The sequence below is a fragment of the Ochotona princeps genome, chromosome 10 (assembly GCF_030435755.1).
Source record: "Ochotona princeps isolate mOchPri1 chromosome 10, mOchPri1.hap1, whole genome shotgun sequence".
Classification (NCBI taxonomy): domain Eukaryota; kingdom Metazoa; phylum Chordata; class Mammalia; order Lagomorpha; family Ochotonidae; genus Ochotona; species Ochotona princeps.
Window position 1 is genome coordinate 34,342,186 of NC_080841.1, and position 24,804 is coordinate 34,366,989.

The 24,804-nt window shown below is 41.9% G+C and overlaps 2 protein-coding genes across 3 annotated transcripts in view; one reads left to right on the plus strand and one right to left on the minus strand.

The window, feature by feature from the left end:
• RSU1 (Ras suppressor protein 1) overlaps positions 1–24,804 on the minus strand; it is a 204,351-nt gene that overhangs the window by 128,665 nt on the left and 50,882 nt on the right. For both annotated transcript variants that reach the window (XM_058669297.1, XM_012929964.2), the window contains 3 exons: positions 21,999–22,117; positions 20,200–20,282; positions 19,809–19,923 (listed from right to left, as the gene is read on the minus strand). In XM_058669297.1, coding sequence (XP_058525280.1) covers positions 19,809–19,923; positions 20,200–20,282; positions 21,999–22,117 — 317 coding nt within the window. The remainder of the gene's footprint in view (positions 1–19,808; positions 19,924–20,199; positions 20,283–21,998; positions 22,118–24,804) is intronic.
• Positions 17,477–17,836, plus strand: LOC101524528 (large ribosomal subunit protein eL43-like). The gene has a single exon (XM_004578583.3). The coding sequence runs from the start codon at positions 17,507–17,509 to the stop codon at positions 17,783–17,785; it is 279 nt and encodes a 92-aa protein (XP_004578640.2). The 5' UTR covers positions 17,477–17,506; the 3' UTR covers positions 17,786–17,836.

Genomic DNA, 24,804 nt, shown 5'->3' on the forward strand with positions numbered 1-24,804 from the left:
CCTTTCAAATAAGTAAGTCTTTAAAATAAGGAGATTACATGGAGTACTTACCTTGAATGAAATTATCTTATGGATACATGTCCCATCAAAGCACCTGACACAACTTTTACAAAACTTAAGAACAAACATCTGACCTTTTCTGAGACCAATGCATGTTTCTGGCAAGTTCACAAACACGGCGAAGGCTCCCACAGAAGCCAGTTACAACTCTGCTTTCTTTAGAAACAGCAGAAGGGTGTTCACCTGTAGACAGCAGCCACCAACCCACAAGGCTCAATAACCTTGCCAAGTCATGTAGCTGGAACATCAAAGTCCCATCTCTACAGCCACACAGGAGTGCCCGGTCCAGGCAACTGCTTCAGGCATACATTCCACCAGACCTGAGGTCTAGTACTTCTCATACTTTCATTGCAGGATCTATCACAGTAAACAAGATCCTGAAATTCCCCACAGGACACAAGTAAACACTAACAACAATGTGATAAAATAAGGAGATTCTGAAAACAGTATTCAACATGCCATTAGCTGAATGGTGTCATGCTAACGATGCCGAGTTGTGCTACTGAAACAGCTCAATTTCACCACAGACAGCCGTCAGGAGCAGGTACCAAGGCAACCGCACTGCTGCCAGGCTGCGGGTAGCTGTGGGAATCTGGGGGAGGGAGTATACGCTGATAAGAATCCAAAACACCACCACAAACTCAAGAAATTATCTGAAGACGAAAGAAAAACTGGACTTAATTCAACATCCATCTGGTATTCTATGAAAAAGAGAGAACAAACTTAGGGTTTGTTGCTTTTAACAAATTTTATATTTCGAAACCACAAGGGAGGAAGATTCAAACCCTTGGAATGAGATTATCTTGCTGAGATTCTTGCGGCTGGCATTTTAGTGATATTTCTGGACAAGAAATGTTTGGTTGATTACCCAGGTATGCAATATTGAGCTGGCTGTCCCTGTAACCTACTCCTGCTAGAATAGCAAAAAAGTATGACACAGATGCTGTCAAAATACGTCATCAAGGACTCGTATTTCAAAATAGCTTTGTGTCAAAGGCTATTAATCATAATATCAATATATAGAAAGAGGAAGGCAAGAAATATAAACTTCATTTCCATTTCTCTCCAAAATGAATAATACAAATCAGTCATACATACATACACCTACACTGATCATCATACCCAGACCCAGAAGTTAAACAACACCCTGCAGACCAGCCTACTCCTCTGCAGGGGGGGAGGGACCCAGCACGAGACGAGGGAAAAGACTGTGTTCCCAAATGCAGCTGGGTTTTGAAGCTCATGTGTGGCAAGCTGCCGAGTGTCAGTGTAGATGGCAAAGAGGACTTAGCTGCAGAGAGGACTGAGTTAAGGCTCTTGAGAGAGGGAGGTTATTTGGTGGGCCTGACAGAATGTCAGCCGTCCTTACACATAGGGTGAGAGTGGAATCAGAGTAAGAGAAGGCACTGTGACAATGGAACTGCGAGGCTGGATGATGCAGAAACAAGTCTAGGAATGCAGACACCACCAAAAGCTGGAAAAGGCAAGGCACGCTCATCCAGAACCATCTGGAGGAACCAACTCAGTCGGCATTTTGAGGATAATACAGTGAAGCTGATCTTGGCTCTCTGGTCCCCAGAACTATAAAATAACTGGGTGCTGCTCGAGGTCACTCAATTTGCACTAATCTGTCACAGCACAATAAGAAACTCTATGCAAGAATATGCTGGGTATTGACTAACAGTTTTCGTGGCCATCAGCAATATCATCCTCTTCAACTCAGTATATATTAAGGTCTCAAGGAAACGCCACTGACAAAATGTCTATCAAAGGTGTTGCTTTTTATTACACTAAGTGAACCAAATAACATAAATTCATCTTGGCATGGAAAATATGCTATTAAAGTCAGTTTTCATTCTTATAAAAGGCTATAAAACATTATTTGTGACAACACAAAAACAAAAGTGTACCTCCATATCTCACCGAAGGAATGGACATTCCTCTATCAGCATGTACAAACCACCCAGGAGGTCTATGCTTTGGGGATTTCCTCCTGTGTATAGTCACATGTTTCAGCTAAAGAAAAGACAAAACCTGGGGCCAGTCCTGTGGCCCACTGAGATGCTTGTGATACCAGCTCCCATAACAGACTGCTGGTTCAAGTCCCAGCTTCTCTGCCTACTGCAAGTCTCTGCTAATACACCCAGGAAAACAGCAGATAATGACCCAAATGGCTTGGGTCCCTGTCACTTCATGGGAGAACGATATGAAAGATCTCTCTCTCTCTCTCTCTCTCTCTGGTTTCTCCCCAACTCTCTATCACTGTGCCTTTCAAATAAAGACGTGAGAAAGAGAGAGACAGACAAACAGACAGACAGACAAAATTAATGGGTAAGGCCCAATACCCAGCTACTTAGAGGAGACAAGATCAGAAGGCTGAGAAAGACCAAGTGTACGCCAGCTGTTTGCTCATCTCTATCTTCCATACTTCTTGCAACCAAAAAGGAATGGAAGGGATAGGAGTCCTTTGATAGACTCAAGCATATGAATAGTGTAATTATTAGAAGTCTTAAATTGGGATTTAGATGAATTACTTCTCTTCTTCATAGCATTTATTTCACCACATCAAAGATTTTGCACAGAAACAGCTACAATAATCCCATTCCCCGTCCCCTTTCCATGCCCTCAGGAGATGCCTTGCATAAGGACTCTGGGTTTAGTCATATGACTTGCTTTAGCTAATGGGACATTAGTAAAAGTAAACAGGGTGGAGACCTGGAATGTGCTCAGACACCTGGACTTCTCCCTAGTGCACTTGAGCTGTATTTTGTGCTGTCCTTTGGAGAGTACCACACAATAAACACAAGGTGGCCTGCCTGAGATGTGAGAGAATGCAGGTCCTTGGCCGCCAGCCTGCCAGCACCCAGACAGGTGAATGGGACAACCCTATGCCGCTCAGCTCTTAGCCTGCTGCTCATTTGACCCACAATTCAAGAAAGAGCCAGGAAAGCAATAGTTGGGACAGTTCACACTGACAAAACCATGGGCAGATAGAACGTTTATTTCATTGCACTAGTTGTTAGGATAGTTGGTTAACAAAAGATAACTTGACCTAACAAATAAAGTCAATGAACTGAAAACTCTATATTAAACAACCAAAATCAACCTAGAAGCCAACATATGGAAACATCAACCAATATCTTTTGGATCAATCTACTCATTGGTTTACTCATTTTTCTGAGAGACAAAGAGAACTCCCACCTGCTCATTCACTACTCCCAGTAGCAATCTGAACCAGGCCACTCAATCGACCTTTCCTAAATGAGTGGCAGGAATCCAGTTACATCATCACTGGTGCATCTTAGGGTGCACATTAACAGGAAGCTAGAGGCAGGTGTTAAACCAATGCACTCCAAAATAGGGAGTCTTAAACGTCAGCTTAACCAGCAGGCCAAATGTCTACCCTTCAACAATTTATTTTCATGTTAACAGGTACATGAGTATTTTGTATAACTGGTATTATAGTACAAATGTAAACTTTCAGTGAGCTGTTGCAATCATTCTCAGGTCACTTTATCGTCCATAATGTACATAATGATGTTCCATTTTAAATTACAAGACTATCTTCAATTATAAATATTACTGAAAAATATTTGTATAAACTGTGTCTTGAGTTCTTCAATATTTCTTGATGATAGTTTCTGAAGGGAACACTCTGCAACCATGTATGTTAACTTCTTAGGGAATAACTTAGTACTAAAAATCTTACTAAGAAAAGAAAGTATTCATAAATAGAAACTACTAGTGTCATCCCTATTATCATGAATGAGGACACATTTTCAAATTCATTCAAAAAAGTTGTTAATTCCAGGTAATAAAATGCAAAAATCATAAAAATTTTATTAAAATAGCAAACAATTCTACTTCAAGTGGTGTTTGCTATAGTTCATGCAACCATTGTAAAGTTGTGATTTCACCAAAAAAATCTGAAGGAATCAGAAGTTATCACAAACTGGAAGTCAAACAACCATCATGGAGAATACAACACAGCAAAAAAAAAAAATTTTTTTAAGAAAAGTAGGTAAAAGACTGGCATTGTACACAGCAAGGAAAGCCACCCATGTGACACTGGGAGCTCATACGCACACCAATCTGTGTCCTGGCTGCTCTGCTTCCAATCCAGCTCACTGCTAACGCAGCCAGGGAAGCAAATAAGGGCCTTAGTGCTTGGGCCCCCGTCTCCACATGGGAGACCCAGAGGGAGACCCAGGCTGCTTGCATCAGTCTGGCCCAGCCCCAGCTGTTCTGCCATTTGAGGAGTGATTCAGGGGATGGGAGATCTCTCTCTCTCTAGTTCTACCTTTTTTTTCCACCTAGAAACTAAGACAAATCTTTCAATTAGAAAGAAGAAACATTTAAATTTAAGCACATTTGAAATTTGACTTATCATTTTCTTTTTTACAGGCAGCTTTGCTATAACTTGTCTCAGCATTAAAATGACTAACAAACAAATCTACAACTATTTAGTTATTTACACCTGACTTTAATCCTATGCCTCCCCCCTTTACAGACATAAGATGTTTACCTGTCTTTTTTTTTACTTGTCTACTTCCCGGCCCCTTGTGTTTCTTTCTTTCTTTTTTTTTTTATTTTGAATTTTATGGTACAATTATTTAGGGTCTGGGATTCCTCCAGTCTTATTCCCACCCTCCTCCGACTTATTTTCCCCAAATTGTTACAATAGCATAGTCCTTCATAACAAGCTACAATTTCATCAGTCTGTTATTTAAGTGTGCCCAACATTGCTGGCACAGACAATGTCAGTCCAGCATCCCATTGTCTAGATATGTCCAACAGTTTCATTGGGAGTCCATCTTATAAATAAACAGTTTTGCTTAAAAAAAATGGGAAGAAGAAAAGAAAAGCAGGTAAATACAGAGTTGACCTCTTGTTCAACTGACCTAGGAACACAGAGGAGCAAGTTTAGAAAAAGATGCTGGAAGATGTTGTAAAACCGAGCAATTCACTCTTCTGCATCCCCTTACGGCAAATTGCGGCTAGCGGCGTCTTCTGGGTAGCAATTGCTTTCACTTGGGTCAACTGAAATGCCCACTCACTGAACCTTTAACACTAACCATTGATCTTGCTAATTGCATCTGCCACTATATTTGCTTCTTTGGTTTCCAGTCAGCTTTCTATTCCAACACTATTCCAATTGTTAAATGGTCAGATCACACAAAGTGACAGATTTAGTGGTTCACTGGCAATTTATATAACTGACTGCAACACTGTTGGTCTAGTGAATCATGATTTATTTGTCTTACATTGTAGCACATAACCTTTTAAATGCAAGGAAAAGAGCCAACACCTCTTTAAAGTTTAATATATGACCATCTAGCACTATGCCCTATGAACTAGATCTGAGAACAGATCAGATGAATGATAGATTTCTTCTTTCTTTCTGTAGCTTTAACTTTGTGAACAACTCATTCATGTATTCTGGACTCAGTCGCTGTTCTCTCAGTGACTGAATTTAGAGGAGAGTCAGAGAAAATTCTGGGAGATACACAAATATATTAATGTTATTATGTATTTATATATATATGATAATCATACCAATCAGCTAATAGAACCTCAAATATAGGTTAAAAACAGAATATTTGAGACAAGAATTCCATACTGAAGTTTCCATTTGTGACAATACAGAATTCCTTAAATTATATGTAAACAATAGTATGGGAAAGTATGCACAGCTCTCTAAGATTTACTTGTTTCTCAAAGTGGCGATTTTTGAAAAAGTTAAAACTTATGGCTTAGGGAGGCTGATGCTGTGACATACAGAATTAAGCTGCTGCCTGCAATGCCAGCGTCCTATATGAGCACTGGTTCAAGTCACAGCTGCTCTACTCCCCACCCAGCTTCCTGCTAATGCGCCTGGGTAAGCAGTGGGCCCTTGCAACCACATGGGAGAAGCTCCTGGCTCCTGGCTTCAGCCTGGCCCAGCCCTGGCAGCTGCAGTTATTTGGAAGTGAACTTGAAGATGGAAGATCGCTCTCTTTTTTTCTCTCTCTCTCTCTCTAACTCTCCATTTCAAATAAATAAAAATAAGTCTTTAAGAACATTAATGGCTTAGGGTTGGCATTGTGACATAGCACATTGAGCCTCTGTCTGTGCGGCTAACATATGGGTACCTAATTCAAGACCTTGCTGCGCGACTTCTGATTCAGCTCCCTGCTAATGCGCCTGGGAAAACTGAGGAAGTTGACCCAAGTGCCTGAGCCCCTGTACCCATGTGCAAGATCCAGAAGTTACTGGCTTCTGGGTTTAACCTGGCCCAGGTTTAGCCATAGCAACCCTTTGGGGAGTGAACCTGCTGACAGATCGACCTCTTTCTCTGCATACCTCTGTAATTCTTTCAAATAAGAACAAATATTTTTTAATTGTGGCTAAGGGCACTTGGTTTACTGCTATAAAACCAAAAAGGACTGAAGATATAAATCATTAAGAAAACAGGCACATGTATCAAAGGAGATTTTACATTTTATATAAACGTTTATAAATTGTCAGACACACAAGACACGGCTGATGTGTCCTTTCCTCACAAGTTCATGTTGAAGTCCTAATTCTCAGTATATCATAATGTGATTATGGTTAAAGATGGGGACTTGACACAGCTGCCTTAGTGGAACAAGTTACTCGGTGGGCACTGACCCCGTAGGACCAGTGTCCTTACAGGAGGATGGAATCTGGACTCAGACGTGTACAGAACATAGGCAGTGTGAAGACAAGAAGGCATCCATCCCCCTGGAAGCCAAGGAGACAGGCCTGGGACAAAAACCTTCCCTCACAGAACCCCTGAAGAAAGCAATGTTACAGATGTCTTCACACTGGACTTCCAGACTCCACAATCAGGAAGAAATAGGTTTGTTGTTTAAGCCATCTAGTATGTCAGACTTTCATCATGGGAGCCCCCAGCATATTCATGGAGTTGATACTAGGTATAGTCATGCACTAAAATATAATTTACAAGGCAATAAACATCTAGAGATTCTTCTGGAAGTTAAAAGCATGGTAATGCCAAAAACAAAGACAGAAATTGTCTTGAGGACACACGCTCCCAGTACTTCTATGGCTGCTACAAACCCAGCCATGCAGGGGAGGCTAAAGCAATAAATGGAGTAAAAACCACTTCTTGGGGCAGTGTAAATCAGTAAGAAAGAGAGAGAAAAATAATTAGAATACAGCTGCACACCCTGGCAACTCTCAACCCATACTTCTACTTCCGGGCAGACTGAAGTACCTGAACAAAATGAGTAACAGAGCTGCTTCCGGGTATTAGGCAACAGGCAGCACAGGGCTAGACCCCCCACTTTTCACCCCAGTTTTCTTCTACAGGTATTTAGAGGGGATTAGAATGGAAGAAGGAGAACACACAATATGATGGTAACCTGCGCTGGAAGGACAGAAATCAGGGTTTGAGGCGATAGAGGAAGGTAAAACGTGTGGACTAGGACAGCAGAAAGCAAGCAGCACCAAAGAGCCCCAGCAAACTGCACAGGGGTTCTCATGATTCACCACCCAAAAGCCCAAGAGCCCCAAAATAGTCAAAACATTCTTGAAAAATTGCAGAACTGCAATCAGTACATCACCATTCCAAAAGCTGCTACAGTGCTAACAGTGGTATAGTTCTGGCATGATAATCAACACAGAAATCAATGAAATACAACTGAGTCCAGAAATAAAACCACATGCTTCTGGTAAAATGACTGCAGACAGGGATGCCAGAAATAGTGTTTACAAGACTGAATTCTTATCTCACAACACACAAAACTTAAATGGATCAAAGGGCTAAATATGTGACTCAATACAACACAACAGAACCTGAAGCGACGGAGGTGGTGTGCAACAGTTAAAAGGATGCTATCTCCTTTAGAGATGATGAACATGTTCTAAAATTTGTGGTAATGGTTGTACAACCCTAAATACAGTAAAAAGACTGAATTGTTACCTTAAATGCATGAATTGCATAAGTGAATTAAAAATCTTAAGTTATTACTTCAAAAAAGAATGATACAACAGGATCAAAAGGGCATTCATAAAAAAAAACACAAAATCAGCTTAACATTTGACATTTAACAACTGAAAAAAATCAATCAATGGAATTCACCACAAGAGCAAATAAAGGAGATGCGTTTATTTTCTGCTGCTATCTAACGCAGTGTTCCAGGATGTTAACACTCATTATCCTACAGTTTCAATGATATGGATTTGAACACGACTTACTGAGTAGTCCTAGACACAAGCTGTCCTGGGGCTTGTATAGTGTCTGAGGGCAGCCTTTAGCGTATCCCATCCTGGGCCTCTCCAGAGGTATATCATAATATGGAAGCTCTTTCTCCCCGACATCAGGTGATCCAAGAGAAAGTAAAAGTAAGATAGAACAAGACAGTGTGCCCAAGATGTAAACCATAATGCCTTTCACAATCTCATCTTGGAAGGGACATGCCATCATTTCCACTGGACTCCACTGGTCACAGCACAGACAAGCGGCAATAAGCCAATATAGTCAATGCTGTCACATGCAGGCTGGGTTCCAGAGCAGAAAAGTCAGGGAGTCACCTAAACCGATGCAGGGAAGGGACTGATTGCACTTTTAAATACCCTCCAAAAACTAGGAACAAAGGCAACACTTCTTAATCTAATCAACAGTAGCAGTTAGAACTTTATAGCTAACATAATTTTTAAAGAATAAATGAGTTATTCTTCATAAGTCAAGATAAGAATATTACTGGCCATCCTAGCTAAGTGTCCTAGTTAGGGCAATAAGATATACAATTAATTAAAATTGGGAAAATATATAATCATCTTTCTTTGAAGAAAACAAATAGATGAAATATCAGGGACTAGGTCCTACCCAACTCCTGGCTAAAACAAACACTAAAATATAACTGCTAGACCATATAAATAGGGACCAAGGAGATACACACACACACACACACACACACACACACACACACTCCTTTACACGAGCAATAGCTAAAAACAAAACTACTAAAATACCCCATCCAATACCATTAAAAAAATAAAGCTGCAGACACAGAACTGAAAATCACACTGATCAAAGAAAATGAAAAAAATCTAGAGAAATGGACAGATGAAGCAAGTTTAAAAATTGGAAGGCTAGATATTGTTACAGTATCAATCCTCTACAAGCTGATTTATCAATTCAAGCAAACCCTAACCAAAATCCTAGCAGATTGTTCCTAATATTTGCATGCATGTGCAAAGGATAAAGAGAACAGCCAAAACATTCTTGAAAAGATTTACACTGTTCTTTCAAGATTTAGTACAAAGGCATCATAATCATGAAAATGTGGTATTTCCATAATGGTAGAAAATACAACACCAGGGGCCAAACCATAGTGTAGTAATAGGTTAAGCTTCTGCTTGTGGTGCTGGTATCCCACAAGGGCATCAGTTTGAATCCTGGTTGTTCCACTTCCAACCCAACTTCCTGCTAACGTGCCTGGAAAGGCAGTGGAAGATGACCCAAGTCCTTGGGCCCCTACACCCACATGGCAGACTCAGGAGAGACTCCAGATTCCTGGCTTTGGACCAGCCCAGCTCCAGCTATTGCAATCATTTGGGGAATGAGCCAACAAACAAAAGATCTCTTTCTTTGTGTCTCGCCTTTCTCTGTAAATCTGCCTTTCACATAAAAAGAAATACAGCTTACAAAAAACAAAAAAGAAAGAAAGAAAGAAAAGAAAAAAAGAAAGCAGAACACAGTGTATTGTCTAGAACTATACTGATACTTAAGTAGTAAATTGATTCTTTACTAGGGAACCAAAGCAATTTAACAAGAAAAATCTTTTTAGAAATGGTAGCAATTGTTTATGTAGAAAAAAGTCATATCATGCATAAAAAATCATCCGAGGTGATGAAAGATATAATCCTTCATGAAGGGGCTGGAATTGTGGCATAGTTAGTTAGGCTGCAGCTTACAACATCAGCTTTCCATCTGGGGACCAGCTAATATCCCAGCTATTCCACTTCCCATCCACTTCCCTACTAAAAACCTGGGAAATCAGTGGAATATGGCTCAACATGGCCTCTGTCTCCCACACGGGAGACGTGGAAAAAGCTTCTGGCAATGGCCTGGTCCAGCCCTGTGCCTTGAAGCCACTTGGGGAGAGAATGAGCAGATGAAAGATCTCTCTCTCTCTTCCCCCCAACACTGTCATACAAAAAAGTCTTTAAAAAAACAAAAATAAAAATAAACCACTAAAGAAGACAAGTTTTGTGGGTTTCACATGCTCAAGTTAGGGATGCTCACCGAATCCAGCAATGCCAATGAGAGATAAGGATGACTTAACGTGCGCATCAGGGGAGTTTCATATTCTAGTAGAAATTATCCATTTGCAATGTTTAATGATTTGTTACTTATTCACTTTTTTAAAAAAGCTCCTTCGTACAGGGCAAAGAGTGTGTCAGTTTAACAGATGACAGATCTAAATAAACAAAGAAGGCTTACTTGTATTCAGTCATGAGAAGACATACTTTAGAATCCATCCCTAGATGTCTTATCCCTAGATGTCTTATGCTGACAACACACAGGACAACCATTTCTCACTTAATCTTTCTTCAGCAGAAACTCACACACACGCAATAGCATTCAGACCTGGCTCAGTATAAAAGGGCTTATTGTTTATATTAAAATGGCATCATAAACAGGAGATGTTTTAAAAGGACCTATCACATAAACTATTACATATGTGTCTAGATGATAGAACTACATTTACAGATGTGCTTCTGATATTTAAAAAGGGGGGCAATCTGGAATCTCAGTTCTGTTGGCATTTTTCTCAAAGCAGGAAGACGGTTAGTGTGCTATTAAATCAAAGGATGCCCATGGCAAACAGAGGGGTGCTTTACCAGCAGTGTTGACACAGATGGAGGAACACGTTTAATCACATTGAACCTGACACGGGCTTCCTGAAATACACACCATCCAATAGAAGCATTTCATGTGTGATAGCAACTGCCCACTCCTTTCAAGGTAGTAACCAGGCAGAACTGTAATTCACTTAGCATTTTTAAAAGCCCATGCTTAAACCATTTCCAGGGCTATAGATCCACTGCAGTTCAATATATGAAATGGAACTTGTTAAGAATGTCAGGTAGGAGGTTTGACAGGAGTCATTTTTGATTCATTTTTGATTATCAACTAAGATCACAGGAATCAAAAGATATGACTTTTTGTGAAGCACAAAAAGATTTCTAAAAGTTCTTGGAAAATTCACACTATCCCTTAATGCAATTTTTCTATAAATTTTTAAAAGTCTCTTTGTATGGCAAAAGACACATTAAGAATACAAGAATAAAATGTAAGAGCAGGCAATATGATCCAAAGCCAAAATTCAAAGTTGAATAAAGATGTCCCATTTCCTACATTTTCTTTACATTTCAAATAAAATTAAGGGATATATTTGCAGTCATTGCAATCTGTCATCTCATGATAAATTAGGTTTCTTGATATTGATATTGATAACATTTATAGATGCAATACTGAGAAGAATATTTTTTTAAGGTAAAGGATCTGCAATGAAAAAAATCAGATTCTGCCAATAATAACTCAGGTCAATAATGTAGCTTTGTAAAGATCACAATTTCTTGGTTTCATATTTTAAGAGGTCAAGGAGCTCTACTTGCCTACAACACAGAGCTGAGGCCAAGTGTATTACACTATTTTGACAATTACAACATTCTGTGTAAAGCTTTTACTATGTGCTACCGAAACAAGCAGGCTGTGTAAAAATTATTTTTATCATTCTATCCAGCTTAAAGATGATCTCACATACCTTATTGTCCACATGTAATAATACACTAAGTTGGTGAGCTGGGCCCAGGTAGATGTAGCACTGTAAGCATCATCCACCCCACAGGCTGTTCAACTGATGCAGATCAAGGATGCTGAATTCCAGCTTCTAACATCTTTATGCTTGACAGCTAAAAATCCAAAAGACAACTCAAACTCAAGACACTCAAAACTCATTTCACAACTCTCATCCCCTGACCCTATCTTCCCAAACTAGTCTCCCCTTCCTTTCAGATGCTCAGGCTCAAAATTTCACCATCAACCTCGATTCTCCGTCTCTCTCTCTCTTCAAGACCATCATCAGTTTCTGTCAGCTTTGCCTCTACAGCAGATCCAGTAACACCATTTCCTTCTACCATCACTGCTGTCTGCGTGAAGCCAGCCTTTACGCTCACCTGGATTATTGGTCTTCTATCTGGACTCTGTGTTTCTATCCTTGTACCCAACCCCTTTCACCTATTCTCAACATAGCAGCCAAAGAAAATGCTTGAAAAATAAGTCAGACCATGATACACCTTTGCTGAATCTCCTTCAGTGTCTTTGTCTTTCCATTTGTAACAGCTTCCTAATGCATCCATAACAAATTACCACAGTCAGTGGCTTAATGCAGCACAAATCTAGTCCCTTAGCAGCTCTGGAATGAGTAAGTCTGAGATTAGAGGTTGTGAGCTGAAAGCAAGGTGCCAGGAGGACTGCACTCCTTCTGGAAGCTCCAGGGGAGAAATATGTTTCCCTGCCTCTCACAGCTTCCGCAGGCTGCCTGCATTCCCTGGCCCACGGTCCCTTCCACCTGTGACTCCAATCTCTTGCATCCGTAATCACGTGTCCTGGAACCCTGACCCCTCCTTCTTTTCTCATCTAAGGACCCTGGTGATGGCACGGGGCTCACCTGGGTTCCAAGGATCACCTACCCACTCAAGATGCTGAGTCACACTGGCCAAGTCCTTTCTATCATAGAGAGTAAAAAACACAAATTCTGATGTTTAGAGTGGGGGCTACAACGGGGGACACATCTCACTCAGAGTAAAAGTTCAAGTCGTGTCAGTGAACTGTCCCCATTTCCTTCCTCAGCTCCTGTCTCACACAGCGTTGCTGTTCCTCAACACATAAGCTCATCTAAGGACTTTCCAACTGCCGTTCACTCTGCCAGGACAGCGCCTTCCCATCTTTGGATCCCTGTTTAAATTGCACCACTGAAGGAGTGAGGGTGCTTATGTTCACTTTCTGCAGCTTGGCATTCCACACCTTGTGGCATGACAACATCTCTCTCTCTCTCTTTCTCCCATCAAGCTCAACCAGTAGGTCAGCTCCCAAATAGGTATTGTCTCTTACCACAATCCCTAGCAACTCTATGAAGCAGGGCTCAACAGTTGCTAAATAAACAAAATTTACTTCATTGGGAAATGCAGATCCTCCAGTCAATAAGTGGCCTAAGGTAACATTTTAATAAAGATTTGGGGGAAGGGCATGGGAGGGGTGGGGGGATTCCCAGAGCCTATGAAACTGTCACATAATGCAAAATAATTAATAAAAAAATTTAAAAATAAAGATTTAAAGAATGAATAAAAAAATGGGTGAGTGGTAGGCCCAATTTACATCTAATTTTCCACAGACATGTGAACTATTATGAAACGAACTATTAGGAAATGGGCTTAATAGTTCAAGTAACTTACTCAAGGATATACAGGAAAATTCTATCCCCTGAATTTTTTTCTGTGTTTTTCTGCGCCCCTAGATGTGATAAGTTCAAACTTACCTGGATTTTCTTGTCTGGCATAAGCACTGTTAGTGACAAGGCTTTAAGTTCTGGCTTCATTGTGAGACAAAATTTCTTAGAAATTTCAAAAACATTTACACTGTATATTCAAATATGTTAAAAAGTAACACAAAGGAGCCCAGCATAGTAGCCTGGTGGCTAAAGTTCTTACTTTGCATGCGCTGGGATCACATATGGGCGCCAGCTTGTGTCACAGCTGCTCCACTGCCCTTCCAACTCCTTGCTTGTGGCCTGGGAAAGCAGTAGAGGATGGCCCAAAGCCTTGGCACCCTGCACCTGCGTGGGACCTGGAAGAAGCTCCTGGCTTCAGATTGGCTCAGTTCTGGCCATTGCAGCTACTTGTGGAGTGAACCAGCAGATCTAAGATCTTTTTTTCTGTCTCCTTTCTCTCTGCAAATCTGACTTTGCAATAAAAACAAAGGAATCTTTTTAAAAAATTAACAAAAAGGAGGTGACCCATACCAACAGCAAACCCACACCCACTGGATCCTGCCAGGACAAACAAAATAAGCTGCCAATGCAAGTCGATATGGTCTCCTAAGGCATTACATACACACACATACACAACGCATTCCCATCACGGTGCAAAAGGCACAGGAACAAACAACACAACTAGCTTGGAAAGCAACAGAAGCCATCTTGGCAGCATCACTGCAGTGTTATCCTATCTGTGCTTACACACGAGCAAAATCCACCATGCATGTGGGCACACTGTACAATCTTCCTTCCTACCACCACTGTGGAGAGGTAGGCGGGTGTTCATTTCTCACTGAAACCACATTGCTAGCAATCCTCTACCTGGATTATCGATGAGCTTGAGTACAACGCAAGAGTCAGGAATGTGGGCCTGGAGGATAGACTGTCAAGTTCAAATCTTGCACATGAACTCAGAAGCTGAGTCCCTATGGGCATGTCTCCAAGCCTTGGCTTCCTCTTCTGTAAAATGTCTGCTTTCTAGTCTTACGACATTCATGGAAGATATTGCTGAAAAAAATATGTATCGTTGTGCCTTGGTACCATAACATCTATTGATATAACATGTATTACTGTATTGTTGCCTTACATATTATTCTTGAGTTTTCAAAAGAATACTATTAACAAATAAATAATGCTTTCTCTTCGTCCTGAGTTTAGATTTCTACTAGACTCTCAAAGTTCATCATTTGTTTCCAACTGAGTGTTTACCTGAAAAGGAAAATCCAACCAGGCAGATGTCAAACTTTTCCAAGCAAAACTAGCAAATATAAAGCCATTTAGAGACTTTTCCTTTTATTTTATTTTCAAATAAAAATATACAATTTACTGTTAGAGGGTTTAAAAGAAATGTCAGAAAAATATGACTACAGACAGTATTTAAATATAAGCAATGTTGTTAAAGCAAAGTTTAAAAGTGTATTTTGTAACAAATTACTACCTACTAATAATTGCCTAATATTGTACATTGCCCTGTAGCTTGAAAAGTAAAATAAAACAAGAAAGACACATTTATTTCTGCATTTCTATCAATCATACCAACCAAGGACGTGGTGAGCAGCACTAAATGAATTTCAACAAATCACAGAAAAATCTGTCTTACACAGGGAGAATTAGAATCATGGGGTTAGAGTGGGGGCAAGCATTAGCATGCTATAAAAGCCCCCTCTCCAGGAATCACTAACGTTAACAATCTGTACAAAATCTGTGCTTTGGCAAGAAGTTTTTTACCTCAACACTATTTTTTTTGGCTAAGAGCTTTTCTTGATCATGTATCCAAGGTCCCAAAATGAGACTTGACTTTTGAAACTTCACTGAAAAGAAGGTACAAAGTTACCCACTCAGTCCCTAGAAATCATAGGAATAAACCCCTCTGGCCTCTTGGCACCATCAAAGAAAGTGAAGGAAATGGAAAATGTGGGGATAAAGTTTGCCATTTGTTTCAGGAAACGGGGTTGCTTTTGCTTTAGGAAGTGTAGGCAGAACTCTGTGCCAGTGGGAATGGTCTGTGTCTGTACTTCCCACGGGAAAGCATAGCCACGTGTGTCTATGGCACTTCTGAAATGGGTGATTTCCATGCTGAACAGCCTAGTTCCAGCTAGATGTCAAACTGCTTCTCACCTAAACACCTAGCTATCCAAGGTTCTTAATCTGTTCATTCATTCAGTGGGTGTTTTCTGGCAATAACCACATGTCTGTCACTTGGTAGGCGATGGGAGAGTGGCTGGGATAAAATATAAAAATTCCCTGTTCTTATAGCATTTACACTCTAATGTATAATTTTTAAAAATCTCTCTGGCCTGATGCAATGGCCCGGTGGCTCAATTATTGCTCTTCACATTTAAGGATCTCACATGGGCACCAGTTCGTGTCCCGGCTGCTTCACTTCCCATCTAGCTCCCTGCTTGTGCCCCGGGGAATAAGCAGAGCCTGGTCCAAAGTCTTGAAATCCTGCACCTTTGTGGGAGACCCAGAAGAAGCTCCTGGCTCCTGGCTCTGGATCAGCTCAGCTTCGGCCACTGGGGCCTTGCGGGAAGTGAACTAGCAGATGAAAGATCTTTCTCTCTGTCCTCTCTGTAAACCTACCTTTCCAATAAAAAGAAAATAAATCTTAAAAAATTATGTCTCTTTAAAACTGGAAGACTTATTTGAGGAAATGCTTCTTCCGAGAACTGTGGCTTAAATGTGTTTTTAAAATAAATAATGACAGTTTAAAGCAGAAGGGGAAAGAAACAGCAGAATTCAAAGGACGGAAATGAGAGAACACAGTCAGTACAAAAAAAGGTAAGTAAACATGAGACTCTGCTGCAAAGCACAGCCTAACTTCAGGATAGAGTCGCAACGCAGAGCCTACTTCTGAGGCTGACCCTCAGCTACCCTGGGCTGAAGGGAGGACCAGGAAGAAGAGTGAGACATAGCTGCCAGAGAAGCCAAGAAATCCAAAGCAAGGACACACTGAACAATTCTGAGTGAGGGGGAGGCCCGGCAAGGCCCCAGACTCCTGAGGCCTGGGTGCTTTTTGGACCGCCATAGGTGTGGAGAGCCAGACAACATGACTGCCCAGGGGAGCGGAGGTCCAGCAAGGCCTGGGTGCCAAAGACGTTGGGCAAAGCCTTCGGGCTGCCCAGTGGTGCACTCTGGGAGCTTGGGGTGTGGACTTAAAATTGGTCTGGGGGATGGCACAGGTGGGGGCAAGCAGGGACCTGAGGATTCATGTCCATGAGGAATGACTTCTAAGGGTCTTCCATGGACAAGGCCACTGTATTTGCAGGGTTAGATCATGGAATCCACTAGTGCGAGTCAAAACAGGGAATGGATAATGTGAGCCTGGTACATGACACTAAACAGAATATGAGTGAATTAGGTCTGGGGCAGAATCTTGGTGGGGGGTGTATCTTGCCTCACTCTTATTGAACAGCAATCTCCCTTGCACATGCAAGATTTGTCACTGGGAACAGGCCTGGTTGGGGAGCTAAGGGTATGCCCCAGATGGGTTGGGATTCCCACTCGTGAACATGAGAGCCAGCAGTAGGTTAGGCTGGACACAGCTGCATTCTTCCTTGGAATAGGCAGGGACTGGGTCTGGGAAGGACCAAGTGCTAGACTAGGCTGAACTAGGTCTCATTTCCCACTGAACCACTTGAGAGCTGTGTCTGGGTGTAGACCAGGTGAGGCTGGGCTGGAATACCTGATAGTAAGAACCAGACTGGGTACGGGCCAGTTGGGTAAAGACACTGTTCCTGCCAGAACAAAAGCTGGACAATTTGGGGAGGGGTAGGGGGAATCCCGGTACCTATTAAACTGTGTCACATAATGCAATGTGATAAAAAAAAAAAAAAAAGCTGGGCTCTCTGGGCTCGGACCTCGGTAGCGTCGACATGGCTAAACGCACCAAGAAGGTCGGGATCGTGGGTAAATATGGGACCCGCTACGGCGCCTCCCTCTGGAAGATGGTGAAGAAGATTGAAATTAGCCAGCACGCCAAGTATACCTGCTCCTTTTGTGGCAAAACAAAGATGAAGAGGCGCGCAGTGGGCATCTGGCACTGTGGCTCCTGCATGAAGACGGTGGCAGGGGGCGCCTGGACCTACAACACCACTTCCGCAGTCACAGTCAAGTCTGCCATCAGAAGACTGAAGGAACTGAAAGACCAGTAGAGGTGCCATCTGGGAGACCTCAGCAGCCTATAATAAATGGGTTAATTTATATTTAAAAAAAAAAAAAAGCTGGACAAAGCCAACCTGGGCCAAGGATCCACTGTTGTGCATAAGATCTGCCACAGGGTGGTGACCTGATAGAGAAGCTTGGGGAACTCCTTTGTCAGGATGCAGGCCCTGCAGGTGAGCACAAGAACCAAGGCAAGGAGTAGCCCAAACCAGGCCAAGTTACAATACCCACCAGCATACATATATGTCAGGTCTGGGGAGGGTGGGCTAGGCTGGGCCAATTCATAACATCTACTGGTACATCTTAGAACCAGGACGGGGTGCAGAAGGCACTGTGTCCAGTCACAACCAACCAGTTCACTCTGGAGCTGGGACAGGGAGCTGACTTGGCCAGGCTAGTTTGCAGCACCAACCAGCAGGAACTGGAACTGAGGGTAGGCTAGATGGAGCTAGGCTGGTAGATGCCAAGGTGAGATGAGCCATGCCAGTCTGGGGTGGTGGAAACACTGGGAGCATGTGGTCTAGTGGGGCCCAGGTCATCTTGCCCGGATCCTCAGGCCTGCCTGTGAGATGGGTGCCAGGTCTATGAGTGCCAGGGGTGGGGGTCGGGGGTCCAGCAGGGTCCGGGTCACCTGGCTTAGGTCCTTGGCCCCACGTGCATGGTAGGTACCAATTCTGTGAGCCTTAGGGACAGGACGGCTGGCAGGTCCCGGGCTGTCTGGCCCAGGTCCTTGGGTTCTGCATGTGGGTGCCAGGTCCATGAGCCCCGAGAGGGGACGGGGGGAGTCCAGCAGGGTCCAGGTTGCCAGACCCGGGGCCTTGTGTCCACATGCGTGGTGAGTGCAGGATCTGTGAGCTCCAGGGGTTGTGGTTCAGCAAGGTCTAGGTCACCTGGCCCAGATCCTTGGGCCTGTCAGTGTGGTGGTTGCCAGGTCCGTGAGCCCCAGAGTTGGGGGGTCTGCTGGGGCCAGGTTTGTCTGGCCCTGGGCCTTGGGCCCACCTGTGAGAACTCGTCCTCCTCAGTGCAAAAGACAGAGTCATGGACGGCTGGCCCAGATGCACATAGAGGATATGGCAGCCCACTGGGGCCTTCAGAAGACATCTGTTACCAGAACAGACAGAGGAAGGAGAACAGGACAGATTGGACAACTATCCCAGCCCAATGATGACAGCAAATATCTGGGTAAACGGAGACTCTAAGGTGACCTATGTCAGCCAACAGACATTGAAAGTGTTCCCTCATCCTTGGATCAGTGAGATCCATAATATTTCAGAACTCTCGAAACCTCCTGGGCAGAACCCTCTAAGCATATGCCACAATAAGATCCTGGGTCAATAGGGTCGCTGTTCTCCATCCCTGCATACTGGGCGGTGAAGAGGCTGGGTGTGGCTTCTCCCCTTGTCTCCCAGATACAGGAAAAAGAAATGGAAAGCCTGGAAGCAATGACCACACCCACTTTCACCTGACCCTCAATCCTTCCCACCCTGATCAACTATGTAAGCATCATCTAAAATAAAAATCAAAAAGCAAAACAAAACAAAAAACAATTCCAAATGAAGATGGCATCAGGAGAGAACCAGTCATGACTGGGAAAGGAACGCTCAAATAGCTATAACAAATACTTTGATTGCAAATAAGTAAATAAAAACAAATAGAAATGATACTTTCATAACTGTGGTAAGTAAGCTAAACAGGAACACCAAGGCTTATCCAGTTAGTAAATGAGAAGCCCTGAGTAAGACAATTCCTACTAATCCCAGGCTCTTCCCAGTGCACTATGCAAGAAGCTGAGCAGAGGTGCCTTTCAGCAACAGTTTCTGGATGCTGGCTGCACAAGTCAAAGGCAAAACGGCTGAACACTGGTGAATGACAAATAGTCATAAAATCAATCAAAATTGGGTGCCTTGGTGCAGGGTATGTGCCAGGGCCAGGACAGAACTTGCTCACCATCACCGCGCTTGGATAATCATTATTAATTAAACTCACACCTAAGATCAGTCGCAGCAGCCTTACCTAATTCTGGGGGCAGAACGGTCAGGCGGTTTCCCTGAATGTGGAGTTCCTTAAGCTGGGTAAGTTCCCCAATTTCTTTGGGCAGAGAGATCAGGTCATTATCTCTAAGGCTGAGCTAAACGTAAGAAAACAAGGCATTGTCAAAACAATTTCACACAAACAGGTGCTCAACATAAGCTCCCACTCTCTCCCAAACCCTCTCTTCTTCCTTTTTTAGGCTCAAGCCTCTCAATTTATTTACAAGTGTCTGCAACTCAACGAGAGGCAGGATCAAGAGTCGTGGCTTATTCCTGCAAAACCAACCTTACTCCCACTCCAATTGACTTGATTCCATTCTTACAAGGGCTGCAGAAGTGAATTGATTTTCTAAGAATTTAGATAAATTACTTACTATCTGCAACTTTGTGAGCTTCCCAATATCTGGCGGCAGGATTTCAAAATCGTTGTCACTGAGATAGAGTGCACGCAGGGTGGCTGCAAATTAAACACCAATATATAAGCAGGGTGGCATGGAACCCAACCATTTGAGGTCTGATCAATACCAGGGAGTCAGCTTTGATTAATAACCCTGGTTTGGTGAACAGCTGGTGACATACCTAGGACTGACAATAATAACAAGCAGGTCAAACTTAGATTTACTGGCTTATTGTGTGGCTGGTATATCCAGGAAAACATCTATATCCAAAAGGACTGACACAATTAACAACCATGGGCATGGGCAGTTGCAGGCACAGAATTCTGGTTCATTTTAAGAAAAGACAGCTACTTTTCTCAATTACTTTCAACTCACATCTCTGACTCCATTTGCATTCTTTAAGTGAAACAGAAAGAACCACCTTGTCACGTAAGGCAGCTCCTAGAGCAAAATGTTCTTTCATGTAAATAGAATGAGGTTGAGATAGAACTTTCTTCTGTAAACAGAATCCATGTTAAAACTAAACACATGAATGAGAAGTTTCTGGGGGGGAATTTGAGCGCTACAATTCAACATTTCTGTGATCAGACTAATTATTTTAAGTTACTTTTATAATCTTAATTATAATACAATATATATATATATGAAATATATAAATATATTTATAAATATATTAAAATATATAAAGACAAAAGGAATACAATAATGACACAATAGAAAATAGAGCCTAACTTCAGCACAATACCAGGAGCCACTTTGTTCATGAACATTAAGAATGACAACATAACCTCAAACTACTGATGGCTAATGCATCTTCTTATCCTCAACCCAATGGGGGGGAGGGTATAGGTAGTTACACACTTTAATTTATTTACAAATATTTAAGTATATTCAATTGTTTTAAAATTCAACAGAACTACATGTTAATATATGTAACAAAGGTAATTTGTACCCTAAAAGCTCAAGAAAATATTTTAGAGTTGGTTTCACATGCTTGAGACAGAAAATGGACATAGACTTAAAATAAAAGATACAGCATGAATATACGTAGGCAAAAAATTACCTAGGTTAATTTTAGAGACTAGCTCAGAAAATTATAGAAGTCCTGAATGTCACAGACGCCACTACTATTTAGAGAAGTAGAGTATTTGTACAACAGAAGCAACTCTTCCAGAAACACTTCATGAATTCCTGGAAAAGTAGCTTTTTTTAACTTTTAGGAACATCAGCAGCAATAAATTTGCTTGCAGATGAATGGCACCGTGTGTTCTGGGTGGCTAACTTTCTCTTATTATTTGTGTACTGGACAAAAGTAATTGTGAAACTACTCATACTTTAGGAAATCTGGTTAGAATATTTCAAAAATTATATGAGTTTATTCATGAATATTTTACAATTAATTGATTATTTTATCTTTGGCAAATATGCTACACAGAAGTATTAGCAACTTGGGAGAGCTTCTTTTCGGCATGTACTTTAAAAAGAAAGTCAAGTTTCTTAACTAAATGGGAGAGCAGATCTCATTTAGATACATAACCTCCCATAGAAAGTGAATATGACATTACTAAGTCCACTTCCGCCTGATGGTGTCAGATACCCATATATCAACCCACACATACTGCTGAGCTATGAAGGAATATTCAAATGGAATCTGTGAAGAAAAAAAAATATATATCCAATCATTTCTCTTAACGTTTGGGTCCTGGCAAATAAATTTCTCTCCAAGAACGCAAAGCACCACGTTAAAGAGATTTATAGAATTAAAAGTTTCTTACTAAGGTAGAAGAAGTTTCCAGGAAGAGAATTTTCATTCAAGTTGTTGTAAGTCAAATCCAGGACTTCAAGAGCTGGTAAGGAGCCAAACCCTCGAGGCAGAGTGTTCAGCCTATTCATGCTGTTGTCAAGAGGAAAACTCAGGTCACCACACACAAAACACAGACTGGGATCACCTGTCGCACAGGTTAGACACATCACAGGGCCATCCTTGTCCATTCACTGTGTTTGAGTTTTTTAAACATTTATTTCAATTGGCAAGTCAAAACTTTATAAATGGCATGCAACATAGCATTTTAATATATATGTATACGTTATAGAAATGTTAAATCATGCTACCCCAGATGCTTGATCATGTTTTAGTGGCTAGAACACTTCAAATCTACTCCCTTTAGAAACACACTGTGTATATTATTATTAACTATATATATGGTGACTATCATGTACAATATGGGGGCACTGTAAAAGGTGGATGGAAAGTTTCAAGGCAGATGTTTGACCTAGCAAGATAAGAAGGCACCTATATTCCACATCAAGGTGAACAAGTTCAACCCCCAGCTCTGACTCCGGACTCTCGCTTCCTACTAACGAAGATTCTGGGAGGCAGCAGTGATGGCTGAAGGATTCAGGCTTCCGTTTCCCTCAAGCAAGATTGGCATCTGGTGCCCAGCTGCTGACATCCCGTTAGGAAGGGACCATGCTCTGACTCTTTGCCTTTCAAATGGGTAAATTTAAAAACAAGTTGTTTTAAAGATAAGGTTATTTTGGTACAACAGTTTTTGAACTCCATGCAGTTTTTTGTTGTTATTGTTGTTTTTACCATATTGATGTTTCATGAACCTTTTGAAGATCTCATGTGCATATCCTTAATGTGGATCTAAAAGCTAAAAGAAATTTTTTTCCTAATTTTTTTATCCTATTCTTTTAGACTTACAGTTTTCCTCAATGAAGTGCCTTTGAATCAATCTACTTGAAGCCCATTAAAAAAAAAGTTGGCAAATATTGACATATTGCAAGCTGGGAAGAATTGTGACACAATAAATCACTCTAACCATTGATCCTTATAGCAGATACAATCCTGCCCAACCCTACCCAAAGAGGTCTCAGGAGAATTAGCAGGTAGCAGAGGGCAAACCAAAAGAGAACATGGAATCTCCATCTCTCGGGCAGAAAAATTCCCACGTGGATTTTACACATGGCAAACTCACCTGCATAACCATGATAATGACAATAACTCATACTCTACAAATTCACAATCTGGAAGCACATTTACATCACATATTATGCTGCATTCGCTGAAACTAGCTAGGATAGCAGCAACACAGAACTTACAATTAATTCTGCATTCAGATGAAGAAACAGGCTAAGGGCAGGATTCGGCATCTTAAGCCAGCACTCGGGACATCTGAAAGTACCTGAGTTCGAGTCTTGCCACCATTACCTATTCCATCTTTTCCCTCACTAATACACTCCTTGGGAGGAAGCAGGTGAAAGCTTAAGACGTTAGGCTCCTGCTGCCCACAGGGGAGGTCAGACTGAGTGCCTTGCTCTTAAGTTCAACCTGGCCAGGACCTGGTTGTCGGAGGCATTGTGGGCATGTGTCTTTGCCTTTTGAATTCTATATGTATTTTTAAAAACATGCTTTAAATTACCTATTTTTGAAAATTATTAGTCATTTTTTCTAACCACATTAAGACACTTCTATAATAACAGGCATAGGAAATCCACAGTTAGGCATCCTTGGAGGGGAAAATATATCTTACTCCTAGACACAGTTCCCATCCACTTGGCAGCCTTGAGCAAGCCGAGGGAATGTGCCAAACCACAGGTTCTTCCTCCTCTGAATGACAAGCCAACGTTCCCAGTCAACAGCCCAGTAGAGTCCCCTGCACAGATGGCAGCTGGGACAGCAGTAGGTTCCCTAATCTGGCAGTAAAAGGGATGCCCTTATTTAAACAAATGCTTCAGTAAGCCCAGAAGCAACGTGAACAACAGCTCCAGCCACCAAAGGTGCAGGAAGGACCCACAAGGACTACCCGCTGAGTGTGTGCACATCCACAGAGGCTGTGCTGAAGAAGGCACTGTCTCCCCATGCAGTAGGCTCAAGGTTTCCGTGACAAATCACAGTGGGGACAGAACAAGAACGAAGCCTGGACATGTGGAACAGCTGGGTGAGAAGGCTGGCTCCAACACTTGCTAGCCACTTACTAGCTACATGACCAGGGGAAAGTGAGCAGCTGCTATGGAACTAGGCTTCCTCACTAGTAATACAAGACTAACAACACCCTCACAGCATGATTGTCAGGAGGACGACAGAAAGAGAACACAGGAAGCACCAAACACAGCCCAAAACCGGAGAAGGTGAAAGCCTTAGGAGAAAGCCAACTGGCAGGAATCAAACTATTCAAGCGTAGGTTTTCTATTTGTACCTGCCGGTTTAATCTCAGATCACTGTAGGCATTTAAAGTTCATTAAGGCTCAATAACACCAAACGACAGAAAGTCCTTCATTTGCATGGGAACATTTTTCAAACGCATCTTAGAAATGGGCAGGGGCTTGCACACACTACCAAACAATCTGGGCTTGGTTGGCACCGTTTTTCTTCCTCTTCCAGAGGCCATAGCCCGGTCTGTACTAATGCCTCCGTTTTTTTCTATTATTTTTTTTAAGATGTGTTTATTTATATTGTAAAGTCAGATACACAAAGAGGAGAAGAGACAGACATGAAAGATCTTCTGTCCAATGGTTCACTCCCCAAGGGGCTGCAATGCCCAGAGCTGAGCCAATCTGAAGCCAGGAGCCAGGAGC

Excerpts from the sequence above, each read along its gene's own strand:
- LOC101524528 (XM_004578583.3), top strand. The coding sequence starts at position 17,507 with ATGGCTAAACGCACCAAGAAGGTCGGGATCGTGGGTAAATATGGGACC.